Raw genomic sequence first — 14,411 nt, forward strand, 5'->3', positions numbered from 1 at the left:
CCTCCTGGTTCATAGGTCAATGCTCAACCACTGAGCCATGCCAGCCAGGCAAGATATTTGTTTTTTGATGGGCAATGAGTTTATAAGATAAAGTGTCCCCAAACTAATTTTATTTGTGTTGAAGTTTGCTAACTATGGTGGTCTATCGTGCCCAATGAAACATTTAGATAAGAGGGCCAGAATACATTTTGAAACAAGTTAGAATTTTATTTAAGAAGTGAGATTTCTTAATTCTACCAAAGACTCTAGATTGTTTATGATTAAAGAATTAGATGTGCCTTTAAAATCAAAATTTAAAGTTTAGCAATTAACTCTATCAACTGTGACATCAATTACGGGGTAAATATTTATTGAATAATTATTTTTGAAACAGCTATATGTGATTCAGATTTTTGTAAATTGAATGATACTTTTATATGTATTATGATTCATTTTATAAGATAAATAATCTCTCCCAAATTTATATTTATGGGAAACCCAGATTTTTACAGGCCAGAATTGCTTGGAGTAAAGATGCCTTGAGTTGCATAGGATCTGGTTGCTAAGCTACAGAAAGTTTGATTTTTTTTTTTTTAGGCCAAATCTTTTTCACTAGTGTATAAATAATTCAGTAAAAATAGATTTCTAAGGATCTTCAATTTGTAATTGATAAATCATTCATACTGAAATAGTTGGCCTTGATTCTTATTATCCTTGAGAATATTGAAAGTTTATCAACATATTAAGAATTACAAATATAGGAGAAAAGAATGAAAGAAATGTACTGTCAGTAATGTGATAATATACACTTGTGCATACATGAAATTTCAATCAAAGCACTAATACAGACAATAAAGTGCATTATAATTGTTTTCTTCGTTATTTTTTTAAAAAAATCTTTATTGTTCAGATTATTACAGTTGTTCCTCTTTTTTCCCCCATAGCTTCCCCCCCCCCCCCCGCTCCCCCCCCCCCCCCCCCCCTACCCCCCCCCCCCCCCCCCCTTTCCCTTCCACTCTCTCTAAAAATCAATGGAAAAAAATCCTTGGGCAAAGTTTAACAACAACAAAAAAAGAAACTCCATACCCACCAGCAGTCACTCCCTATTCACCCCTCCCACCTCTATTTTCTGTCTCTGCATTTGCCTATTTTAGACAGTTCATATTAATGGAATTGTATACTACCTGGTCTTTTGTGTCTGCCGCCTTTCACTGAGCAAAATGTTCTGGAGGTTCTTCCATGTTGTAGCACATATGAGTACTTACTCTTTTTTTAGCTGAATAATATTGTTACATTTGGGTTGTTTCTACTTTTTGAATATTAGGAATAAAGCTGCTGTGAACATTTATATATACAGGTTCTTGTATGAACATGTGTGTTTATTTTTTGTGGGTCTGTACCTAGAAGTGGCATTGCTAGGTCATACAGGCATGTCAGATTGTTTTCTACAGCAACTGCATCCTTTTACATTCCGACCAGCATGTCTGAGGGTCCCATTTTCTTCTACAATCTTGCCAACCCTTATTATTTTCTGTCTCTTTTATTATAGTCATCCTGTGGGTATGAAGGGTATCTCATTATGGAAATCCACAATTTTTTGATGTCTATATGATCTATACTGAACTTTAAACGTTTCTTTCCCTTGTATACTATAAGAATTGGGAAAATTTTAAAATACCAACAGAATCAGCATACCTCAATGTCTTAGTCTTGACTTACCTAGAAAAGTATTTTGATCTAGTTTATTAACACTATTCTTTATTTCTGATTATTCCAGAGGCAGCAGTTGGGGACAGCTGTAGAATTGGAAATGGCGAAGATGCTTGAGGAAAATACAAATATCCTTAAGTTTGGATATCGGTTTACACAGCAGGGACCCCGAACCAGGGCAGCTAATGCGATAACAAAAAACAATGACTTAGGTAAGACATACAATTGCAAATTGAATTTCTGAATCATGCCATTAACCTAATGTATTGGAGAAGCTTTTTTTGCTTTTAAATTAAATTTTAACAGAGATGACTTGGCCTAGGTTTCTAATATCTGCATGGTCCTTTTATACTGACTGGATCCGAATTCAGTTTAAGGAAGGCTGTAGTGATTATTGGGTTGGTTAGTGGGTAAAATCAACTTCATGTGAAAATAATATTTCACAGCTTCTGGTGAACAGTTTTCTACAATAAACATTTATACTTCCTATAATGTTTTACTCTCAGCTCTAAGTCACCCCTTGGAGCTATTAAAAAAGATTTCAACATGACAGTAAAATGTTTGCCCTTTTTATCAAATGCTCTCTGGTGGCTGATAGGTAAGAGTAACAAGATCCTGAAGTTGAAGACCTTACCCTGCTACTAGTGAGCGCAGCCTGGTGCATTAGGGCCACCCATCCACGAAGAGGCTGGGGGGTCCTCAGATACATGCACCTTCTCTCCATCAGCTGAACTAGTTGGCTGGCCTCTTTGACGGCCAAAGGTTATGGTAGCCAGCTGTGACCTGACCACATTACCAGGGTCTGAGATTTTCATTACTTTGCATTTATTTTGTCAGAGCCCTGAGCCAGTTCATTTTGTGGGAGAAAAGAGAAGGAAAATTTGGAGAGCAGTAGGGTCCCAGGTTCAATTCCGGTCAAGGGCAGGTACTTGGTTGCGGACACATCCCCAGTGGGAGGTGTGCAGGAGGCAGCTGATCAATGTTTCTCTCTCATCGATGTTTCTAACTCTCTATCCCTCTCTCTTCCTCTCTGTAAAAAATCAATAAAATAAGCACTGTTCGTGACCTGTTGGCCGTGCTGTGGCTAACGGGTTCCATTCCAGTGCGACAGCAGCCCCACTGCCAGCACACTGACTGCCTGATGGTGCTCTCAGTGTCAGGTCTCCGACACAAGCATGGGGGGGGGGAAATCAATAAAATATATATATATTTTTAAAAATGAATGACAAAACCGTTTTCACTATGTTCTTTCACAGACTAAGGAAGTGAGCTGTACTGTAGTGCCTAATCAGAAGAGCATGCAGATATTGTTGATACTATCTAACCGTGGCTGCCTGAGTGTCAATTCAGATGTCCATTTTGTCTTTTAGTTGTATTTTTGAAGTGGTTGTGCGAGACAGCAATTTCAGGTGTTTACCTATGCCACCATCTTGGTTTCTCTCAAAGTGCATTATAATTTGATTTAAATTAAGAATAGGCACTAGAGTTTACTTTGTTGAAAACCTGTTTGGGTTTCACTGTGAGTTAAAGGTCTTTTTAAAATTTATTATCTAGTTTGTCTGCTGAGTTCTGACTATGTAATTAAAGTTTTAGGACAATTAACAGCTCCTGATGAATGGGTTGTCTCTATAAGATATTCACTCTCTAAGTGGGAATGTAAGATTTACCTTGAGAGTGAAAAACATTTGAGAGTAAACCAGACTACTTTCTTAACAGATACTGGAAATCCAGTATGCCTGTAGTTTTAACAAGAGCAGTGGGCACCTTAGAGAGACTAATATATGGTGTTGCCTCAAAATGTGTTGAGGAAGGGTGGGGAAAAAATAAATCTTTGTTAATAAAAAGTTTATGTAAAAAGAAATTAGAGAATGTATTCCCCTCCCCCCCCCTTTTTTTGCAGTTTTTCTCTCAGTTTTTTATTGTGATCTTTGACTCTGGAGATATTTTTCAGTTCATACTAAAAGTATAGAAGCAACAGTCTTCCATCCTTCTCTCTCACCACTATTCCCTTTCCAAAAGCAACTGATGTTGTCAGTTTCTTGTGCATCCTTTCAGAGTTATGAAAGTATTTATCTCCACCCTCTTCCTTTAAAGGGTTCAAAAGACAAATTAATCACTTCTTTCTGTAAAGAACACATAAATACTCTATATTACCATTTCAGAATTTCTTTTGACTTCCAAGTACTGAATAGCATGCTCATCACCAAAAATATGTAGAAGTGTTACTTTTTTACCTACTTTAGGGCACTGCCTATGTTAATAAGAATGTGACCAACTTACAGTTTGAGAGTTTATTGTAGTGATTTTTTGCAACTATTAGGTAAGTGCCCAAGTACCTGCTTCTTTGCCCAGCTCTGGTTACCTCTTTGTGTTATCAAGAAAACAAGAGCCCAATGGTAAAGGGCCCAGGTTTTAAACTGAGCCACGAGCAATCCTCCTTTTCAGAGAGTAGAGACCTATGTTTTCTGATGCTCCTCAGAGTGGGACTCAATGGCTTTGTTGTCATTCATGTTGACTGACTGGTCCTGCAGGAGCTTGCCTTCTGTTTTCTATCCAGTATTTCAGAAGACTCCTGCTTTCCCACTCTCTCCCTACTTCCTATATTTTCTTTGTTCCTCAAAGCTCTGACCACTCTCCCTCCCAGTCTAATTCAAATTTCATCAAGATAGAATCTTTCAGATTCTTATCTTCCTGTGATCAGATGGACAAACCTACCTGTATCTGCCCTCATTCTCTCCTCTTCCTTATTATGGTCTCCCCTTCCTCTTTCTATCTTTTGCAACATAAAGCTCCCCTGATTAATTCCTCTTTATCTGTAAGTTGTTCTCTAGACACCCCCATCTTAAGACAATAAAGCTGAACAACACTCCACTGACCCACCTTCCCCAGCAGCTTCTGCCCCTGTTGGCCTCCCATGTCTCACCTGTACTTTACAGCTGAGGGAGAGTGGAGGGAGTGTGAGGCCTGAAGGCCAGACTGCAGGGGGTTCAGGCACATCTGTGGACCTCTGGTCTAGCAGATGTATAGGGGCAGAGAGTGGAGGCAGGTCTGGAGCCACTTTTCTCTCTGCTCCCAGGGAGACTGACTGAGGGTGGGCCCCATGAAGGAGGGTGTTGAGGGCAAAGTAAAGGGAAAATGGAGAGGAAAACAGGAGCAAGACCAAAAATGGGGTTTGTGAGCCAACATATATCCCAGCCTCATGGACACTCCTCCGAACAAAAACCCACTTCTCCCTTTGGCCATCATTCCTACCTGCTCCCCCTTCCCCATGGATACCCGAGGGCTGCAGCATCATTTGTGGAGGCCATACCTCCCCAGACTTCTTCAGGGACCAGATGATATCCTGCAAGGCCCTCAGCAGCGGCTTCACCTGGTACTGGATGCCATGTTTGGCACAGAGAGTTCACCAGGGGGGCAACCTTGTGGAAGTTGTGCCAGGGCATAATGGGGAAGAGGTGGTGCTTGATTTGGAAGTTGAGGTGCCCGCTGAACCAGTCGTTGAAGGACTACTCCACATTATAGGTGGCTGCCAGTTGGTTGCTGAACCAGTCCTGGTAGGGCTTTTGGTCATTCTCCATGAGGATGTGATTCATCTGCTTGACCCACACAAACCAGTGGCTCTCCAGGAACCTGATGAAGTTGAAGAAAAAGATGGCTCCCAGGACACCATAGAAAGGAATGTAGGTGAAGAAGAAATGAGTATAGTAGCTGATGGCCCAGGCCAAATCCACCCAGTCTTTGCAGACTGTTGTGGTCATAATGATCTGGTACTAGAAGTACTGTATTTTTCCGTGTATAAGACACTAATTTTTTTCTAAAATCGTTAGACTGAAAATCGAGGAGCATCTTATACATGGAAGTCAGCTGAGGAGGGAGCCGTGGGTGCCGTAGCTGCCCATACCTTGTCAAACAGGCTTTCTCCAATCACAAACCTTATTGTTACTGATGTTAGCTGTTGCCGTAATTGGAGGTGAAGGTGGAGAGTGCACAGATTCAACAGGGACCGGAGCGTTCTGAGCCCATAAAGATGTCAAAAAATAAAAAGGTAAATACTGGTAAGCGATTGTCTTACTCTGCAAAATTCAAACTGAATGTAATCAGCTATGCAAAAGAGCATGGAAATTGAGCTGCAGAGAGACAATTTGGACCTCCTCCCACTAAGTATGATCAGACAGTGGAGAAAACAGGAAGAACAACTCCTTAAGATGCCAAAAAAGAAGAAGGCTTTTAGAGGAAACCAGCAAAATGGGAAAACTTGGGGGAAAACTTGCAGAGGCTTAAGACTTGGATTGTGGAGCAGCGCCAGAGTGGCTTATGTGTGTCACCCAAGCTTATTCAATGTCAGGCAAGAATGTTTGCAAGTGAAATGAACATTGTTGATTTTATAGGAAAGGCGAAATGGTGCTTCAATTTCATGAGAAGAGAAGGATTGGCCATGAGAACATGAACAAAGTTAGCTCAGAAAATGCCACTCCTATGTCATACAACTTAGGAAAAAATATGATTTTGAACCAAGTCATATTGCAAACTTGGATGAGATGCCTCTCAATTTTGATGTGCCTGCCAACAGAACTGTTGATGTGAAAGGAATCAAAAGAGGCAATCAAAACAAGTGGCCATGAAAAGACATACTATACTGCTGTGCTTTCATGCTGTACAGATGGTACTAAACTGCCTCCAATGCTTATTTTTAAGAGGAAAACATATCCTAAAGAGATAATAATACCACCTGGCATTATTGTGCAAGTTCAAGAGAAGGGATGGATGAATGAAGACATTATGGCCATTTGGTTTGCAAAGGTTTGGTCCAGAAGACCTGGGGGCTCTTAAAGAAGCCAGCTCTACTTGTCTGTGATCAGTTCTGAGCACATTTAACAGAAAAGACAAACAGATTTTGCAAACACACCTAGCAGTTATTCTGGTGGACTTACAGGTCAGCTACAGCCACTAAATATTTTAACCAACAGGCTATTTAAAGCCCTGATGAGAGAAGAATGGAATAGATGCAAAAAGCAGATGATAACTTGACACCGACAGGAAGAGTGAAAAAAACAACCATTACCGAGGTCTGCAATTGGGTCCTAAACACATGGTATGGTGTCAAATGAGAGTGATTGTGAAGTCCTTCAAGAAATGTGGAATCAGCAATGCCATTGAAAACCTGAGGATGATCTCACATATGTAGACAGTGACTCAGAAGACAGCAGTGATAAAATAAAAGTTGAAGAAATTGATTTGTCTGGGACTAATAGTGATGAAGAAGAGAGCAGTGATGCAACAGAGGCTGAATAAAGTGATATTCTGTATAATATCATAGTACTGGTATATAAACATGACCTGTCTTTATAGCTACAAATTTCTGCTTTAACACTGTTTTTGCCGCATTACTTAAGTTTTGGTATGTTGTATTTTTTTCATTCATCTCTAAGATTTTTTAATTTTCCTTGTGATTTCTTTTCTGATCTGATCATAGTTTAAGAACACGTTGTTTAATTTCCTCAAATTTGTGAATTTTCCAGTTTTATTTCTGTTGTTGATTTCTAACTTCATCCTATTTTGGTCAGAGATAATACTTTGTATGAAATATGCCATTTTAAGTCTGTTGAGACTGACTTTTGTGGTGTAGCTTATGGTTTACCCCAGAAAATGTTCTATGTGCACTGGAGAAGAATGTGTATGCTGTTGTTGTTTGGTAGAGTGTTCTGTGCATGTTTGTTAGGAATAATTGGTTTATTGTGTTGCTTGACATATTTGTTTCCTTACTTATCTTCTGTCTGAATGTTCTGTACATTATTTACAATGGGGTGTTGAAACTCCAATGCTTATTTTAGCATTGTCTCTTTCTACCTTCAGTTCTGTCAGTTTTGCTCCATATATTTTGTTAGTCTACCATTAGGTGTGTAAATGTTTATAATCATTATAACTTCTTTCTGTGTTGAGGCTTTTATTACTACATAATGTCATCTTTATTTCTTGTAACCTTTCTTATTTAAAGTCTATTTTATCTGATATTAGCATAATAACTTCTGCTCTCTTTTGGTTGCTGTTTGCATGGAATAACTTTTTTATATTTTATTGATTTTTTACAGAGAGGAAGGGAGAGGGATAGAGAGTCAGAAACATCGATGAGATAGAAACATCGATCAGCCGCCTCCTGCACATCCCCCACCGGGGATGTGCCCGCAACCCCAGGTACAGCCCCTGACCGGAATCGAACCCGGGACCCTTCAGTCCGCAGGCCGACGCTCCATCCACTGAGCCAAACCGGTTTTGGCTGGAATAACTTTTTGTACACTTTCATTTTCAATCTGTCTTTGGATCAAAAGTGAGTCACTTGTAGGCAAAATGTAGTTGAATCACGTGTTTTTAATCTACTATGCCAATCTCTATTTTGGTTGGAGAGTTTAATCCATTTATGCTTAAAGTAATGATAAAGAGGGACTTCTGCCATTTTACTTTTTGTTTTATGTATACCTGATACCTTTTGTTCGTCATTTTCTGCATGACTGCCATATTGTGTTTTCTAGGTGGGAAGAGACATTCCTGGTGCTTTATACTCTGCAGTCTTCCTAGAGTTCTCTAGCAATCAATTTAGTCAGTTATAATATTCAGCTACTCCTTTTAGTTTCTTCAGCTTGTTCCCCTTCTCTCTTTTACTTTACCCTTTTCCTATTTCTTCTAATTCAGTGAGGTTTTATTTTTTATTTATTTATTTTTTTTTCAGTGAGGTTTTAAAAACACTTTGGAGCTACCAGGTTCTTTTAAGAATTTGACGAGAGGTTAAGATGGCAGCTGGCAGGATGGTAGTGAGGGAGAGAGTGTAAATATATTTCACAGACCTAGAACAAACTCTCCAAAAATTCATCTGGAATAAAAAAAGAAATTGACCCAAGCCATTATGCTCAATTAATATTTGACAAAGGAGGCAAGTGCATACAATGGAGTCAAGACAGTCTCTTCAAAAAATGGTGTTGGGAAAATTGTACTGGTACATGCAAAAAAAAAAATGAACGTAGACCACCAACTTACACCATACACAAAAATAAACTAAAAATCGATAAAGGACTTAAATGTAAGATGGGTGGGAAACCATAAAAGTCCTACAAGACTCCATAGGCAGCCATATCAGACATTTGTTGTAGCAATATTTTTACTGATACAGCTCCTAGAACAGTTGAAACCAAGGAGAAAATAAACAAATGGGACTACATCAAAATAAAGTTTCTGCACAGCAAAAGGAACCATCAACCAAACAACAAGAAAGCTCACTGCATGGGAGAACATATTTTTCCAATCTTATATTTGATAAGGGTCTAATCTCCCAAATTCATAGGGAAGTCATACATCTTAACAAAAGGAAGATAAACAATTCAATCAAAAAATGGGCAAAGGACTTAAATAGACACTTTTTGAAAGTGGACATACAGAAGGCCAAGAGGCATATGAAAACATGCTCAAAGTCACTAATCATCTGAGAGATGTTAAATCAAAACGACAATGAGGTACGATCTCACACCTGTCAAAAGGGCAATCATCAACAAATCAACAAACAACAAGTGCTGGTGAGGATGTGGAGAAAAAGGAACCCTCATGCACTGCTGGTGGGAATGCAGACTGGTGAAGCCACTGTGGAAGACAGTATGGAGTTTCCTCAAAAATTAAAAATGGAACTCCCATTTGACCTAGTGATCCCACTTCTAGGAATAGAAATCAGAAACACCAATCAGAAAGGATATATGCACCTCTATGTTCATAGCAGAACAATTTACAATAGCTAAGATTTGGAAACAGCCTAAGTGCCCATCAGCAGATGAGTGGTTTAAAAAACTGTGGTACATCTACATAATGGAATACTATCCTGCTGTAAAAAAGAAAGAACTCTTACCATTCACAACAGCGTGGATAGACCTGGAGAGCACTATGCTAAGTGAAATAAGCCCATGGGAGAAATTTAAATATCACATGATCTCACTCATTTGTGGAATACAATGAACAACATAAACTGATGAACAAAAATAGATTCAGTGACAGAGAAGCATCAAACAGACCGTCAAACCTCAGAGGGAAGGCAGGGGATGGGGGGTGGTCAGAGATTAAAGGATTTATATGCATACATTTAAGCATAACCAATGGACACAGACACTAGGGGGGTGAGGGCTTGTGCTGGGGGGTGGGAGTGGCCGAGGAAAGGTCAATAGAGGGAAAAGGAGACATATGTAATACTTTAAACAATAAAGAATTTTAAAATAAATAAAAGTAACAGAAAAAAAAGAATTTGAAGAAAAATACCTATGGCTGTCTCCCTAGAAAAATCTATATACACAATCACCCTAAATAAGCAGACAATTCAAAGGTCCATAGAGGCCCTGAAAACCCACATGGCCCTCTTGAATACAGCCCATATTATAAAAATGCATCTCTACCATCATCCTTTGGCACTCTGGGCAGAAGATATCTACCATTAACAAGATACTTACTAGGAGACTGGTGAATGGAAACTTTCTTCTCAGAGATTTGTAGGTTATCTCTGAACATAGCTTAAAAAGCCTCTTTCCCAGAATATGAACTCATGATACCATTCCATGTTTATTCAATTAATTGCATGCCACTAACTTTGAACGTGTATGAGGTAGTTATTTATACCTTACAATATAAGCTTGTGATTCCCTCTAATTTGTAACACATAGGTATAACAGACTAGTTTTTAAGTGAGGACAATTTAAATTAATAAAATATATACATCTATATGTGTGTATGTTAAGCCTGGTTTCTCTTTAAGAAATCAGTACAGTAATAAGACATGATATATACATATGCCAATATTGATCATAAGTCAACTATCTTCTAGATGGATCTGTTTATACACTTAAATAGCACTTATTGTTGTATTAATTACTGCTGACAAAAAGTGTTATAAAAGTCATCAAGAAAGCAGTATTCTTTTAAGGAAATTAAGTATTCCATTGGCAAGTGTGTTCAAGTTCTAAATTTGGTTAGTAAACTCTTAAAGAAGGGACACCAAGGTATATTTATGCTGCTCATGGATTAGAGGGTCAAAACTGATAAAGTTGAAAATTTAAAAACAAAACAATAATGAAACAATGATGTTCTGTCATGGTGAATGTTTCTGGAATGGGACCTTCCAGAATGGATGAGTGCTACCTGACCCCTGGACTAATTGTTGTGTACAGCTTGGTAGGTGATGTAGGCTTTTCTTAGCCACATTGACCAAGAAGCAGTACTCAGGGATCATTCACAGGTTCTAACTGTCCAGTGCTTAGGCATGGTCACTGAGCAACCAACAACATACCCATGCTTTTTGGAAACCAAAAAGCAACTGTAATTTCTTAATGGGTATGTTGTATCTTTTGAATTTTATTTTCATATCATATCATATAGTAACATCGACATATTTTTTATCCAAAAATGATGTTTTTTGAAAAAAATAGTGAGAAGAATGTTATTGTTTTCTATCTTTGCAAATCTCTTTAATGGCTGATTTGATGGATAACACTTGGATTCTCATACTCACTTTTGCATACAGTCTGTTGTGATATGTTATTTGAGTTGAAGTACATGAGAAAATCTAATGACTCAGATACATAGTTGAGAAAGAGAGGACCTTGTAACTCCCATGAAAGGGACTCTGGGACTCAAGGGGTCCTTGAGTCACACTTTGAGAACCACTGTCCTATAAAGTAGTTTGGAAGAACATATGAGTGGTGAGATTATTAGTGATCCTACTTGTTTCCTTTTTCACTTATATATTCCACAACAGAGGTGGATTACTTGTTCAAATTATAAATGAGAAAGGAAGAAGCATGAGTATGTTGAGGAAAGATTTTGGAGGCCCTAGAGACCGAGGCAGAAAAGTTTATATTTTGGAAACCAAAAAGCAACTGTAATTTCTTAAGCAGGCAAATGACCTATTAAAATTGTATTTAGCCCTGGCTGGGTGGCTCAGTTGTTGGAGCATTGTCCTGTACACCAAAAGATTGCAAGTTCCATTCCAGGTCAGGTTCAATCCCTGGTCAGGGCACATACAGGAGGCAGCCGCTCCATGTTTTTTTCTCTCACATTGGTGTATGTGTGTGTGTGTGTGTTTCCCTCTCTCTCCCTTCCTCTCTCTAAAAATTAATAAACATATCCTCAGGTGAGGATTAAAAATTGTATTTGGGAAAAAATGGCTGGAATTAGAAGAGAGAAGCTACTTTATAGCTTGTCTCAGTAATATAGGTGAGTAGTGAGGTGGGCTATGCCTCAGATATTGGTGTAAATGAAGAGAAATTTTCAACATTTGCAAAAACAGATCCAGAGACAGAGAAGCATCTATCAGACCGTCAAACTCAGAGGGAAAGCAGGGAAGGGTGCGGGGGAGGGGGAGAGATCAACCAAAGGACTTGTATGCATGCATAAGGGGGATAAGGACACATATGTAATACCTTCATAAAGAAAAAAATAATAAATAGAATACTAAATGGAAAAAAAGAGTTAATAAAATGTACATTGCCACAAAAACAATTTTTCATAGAAATTTTGAATGCAGAAATACCAAAACTTGGATATCTATATATATAAAACCCTAATATGCAAATAGAATGGTGGAACAACCAAACAACGGAACAACCAAACAACTGGTTGCTATGACCACCAGGGGACGTGTGCGGAAATGGCATGCATCGGCAGCAGGTGGCAGAGCGCAGAACATGGCGGGCATCAGCCTTGGCAGGATGGTGGAGCAGGTGAGCGGGGGTCCTGATGGGTGCTTGCACCTGCTGCCGGTGCTGAAGTTGCCACTCACACCCACTGCCAGTGCCAAAGCTGCTGTTCACACCCACTGTCGGCAATGGCCCCACTCACACCCATTGCCCGCGCCAGAGCTGCTGCTCGCACCTGCTGCTGGCACCCGGCACAGGCTCCGGCCGGCAGCCAGCAGCTGGGGAAGGAAGGCCCTGGCCAGCAGCTGGAAGGCCCTGATCAGCCCTGATTGCCGGCCAGGCCTAGGGACCCTACCCATGTGCAAATTTCGTGCAACAGGCCTCTAGTAGGGAATAAAGGAGAGGAGAGAGTTAAAATGACTGTTTTCAAGTCTAAAACATTTGAAGAATTTCTCCCTTATGTTGAACTTTAACCTTTTCTGAAAATTATTCTTAAGTTAACTGAAGTCTTGTCTTATTTTTCAGAGTTTGCCAGTCCTTTCTAGGGCTTAGGAGAATGTCAACATGCTTCCCAACCTGAATTTGTCACAATGACTACCAGAAGAAAAGGAAGATCTATGACATCCCCGGAGAGTTACTTGCTGCTTACTTCTCTTAAGCCCTGCAGGCACTGAAGGGCTGTCTGTCCAGTTCCTGTTTTCACCGGACACCTGCAGTCAACCTCTTATGCACTCCAGCACCCCCATCAGCTCTCTCTTCTCCTTCACCAGTCCAGCAGTGAAGAGACTGCTAGGCTGGAAGCAAGGAGATGAAGAGGAAAAGTGGGCAGAGAAGGCAGTAGACTCTTTAGTGAAGAAGCTAAAGAAGAAGAAAGGAGCCATGGATGAGCTGGAGAGGGCTCTCAGCTGTCCAGGGCAGCCCAGCAAATGTGTTACGATTCCTCGATCCTTGGACGGGCGGCTGCAGGTGTCCCACCGCAAGGGTTTGCCTCACGTTATTTATTGCCGAGTGTGGCGTTGGCCTGATCTGCAATCTCACCATGAGCTGAAGCCCCTGGAATGCTGTGAGTTCCCATTTGGCTCCAAGCAGAAAGAGGTGTGCATTAACCCCTATCACTACTGCCGTGTGGAGACATCAGGTGAGTTTTCTTCACGATATCATGGTGTATTTTAAAAGTTAAAGAGGTGTGTCCCAGTTGATGGAGAGTTATGGGGCATAAGCAATACAAGGACCACCCCAATCACCAAAAAAGGAGATGGGGGAGGTTCAATTTTGAGGAACTAATCCACAGTTTTGTAGTCACAAAAATCTAGAATTTTCATTTCAGTATATATGTCAACTCTGTGATTTTGAAAATGCAGTTTTATATGTTTTGGAGTCATCATCATCATGTTCCTCTCTATATATTTCTTCTTCTTCTTAAAGCAGTTCCTTTAACATTATTTGCAATACTGGTTCAATACTGATTTGGTGATAATGAGCTCCTTTAGCCTTTTTTGTTTGTTTGTTTGTTTTTGTTTTTTTGGTCTGGGAAGTTCTTTAATTTTCCTTCAATTTTAAATGATAGGATTGCTGAATAGAGTGGTCTTGGTTTCACGTCCTTGTTTTTCATTACTTCATCCAATTCTTTCTGGCTGAAGTATTTCTGTTGAGAAATCAGCTGACAGCCTTTTGGACTCCCTTGTAAGTAACTAACTGTGCCTCTCTTGCTGCTTTTAAGATTCTCTCTTTGTAACCTTTGTCATTTTAATTATGATGTGTCTTGGTGTGGGCCTCTTTGGGTTCATCTTGTTTTTCCTTCAGCAGTTTTCTGCCATTATTTCTTCAAACTGTTTGTTTCTCTATTCCTTCCTTGCTCACTTTCTGATACTACTATGATTCAGATGTTGTTATGGTTCACATTGTCCTAACGTTCCCTTAAAAAAACAAGCAATCAGAGCAGCTAAAAGAAAATGCACATTTATTTATTTATTTATTTATTTTTTGAGGGCAAGGACTCTGTCTTTTTTTTTTTCTTAAAGTATTACAAAGAGTATTACAAATGTCTCCTCTTTTCTCCCCCTT

General features: G+C 39.4%; 1 protein-coding gene and 1 pseudogene across 3 annotated transcripts in view; one reads left to right on the forward strand and one right to left on the reverse strand.

The window, feature by feature from the left end:
• Positions 1–1,737: 1,737 nt before the first annotated feature.
• Positions 1,738–8,202, reverse strand: LOC106725487 (annotated as a pseudogene).
• A 4,672-nt stretch (positions 8,203–12,874) lies between these two features.
• The window catches only part of SMAD9 (SMAD family member 9), a 63,782-nt gene continuing 62,245 nt past the window's right edge, over positions 12,875–14,411 (forward strand). For all 3 annotated transcript variants that reach the window (XM_005862734.2, XM_005862735.2, XM_005862733.2), the window contains exon 1: positions 12,875–13,485. In XM_005862734.2, coding sequence (XP_005862796.1) covers positions 13,074–13,485 — 412 coding nt within the window. In that variant the 5' untranslated portion in view covers positions 12,875–13,073. The remainder of the gene's footprint in view (positions 13,486–14,411) is intronic.

The sequence above is a fragment of the Myotis brandtii genome, unplaced genomic scaffold (assembly GCF_000412655.1).
Source record: "Myotis brandtii unplaced genomic scaffold, ASM41265v1 scaffold166, whole genome shotgun sequence".
Taxonomy (NCBI): Eukaryota; Metazoa; Chordata; class Mammalia; order Chiroptera; family Vespertilionidae; genus Myotis; species Myotis brandtii.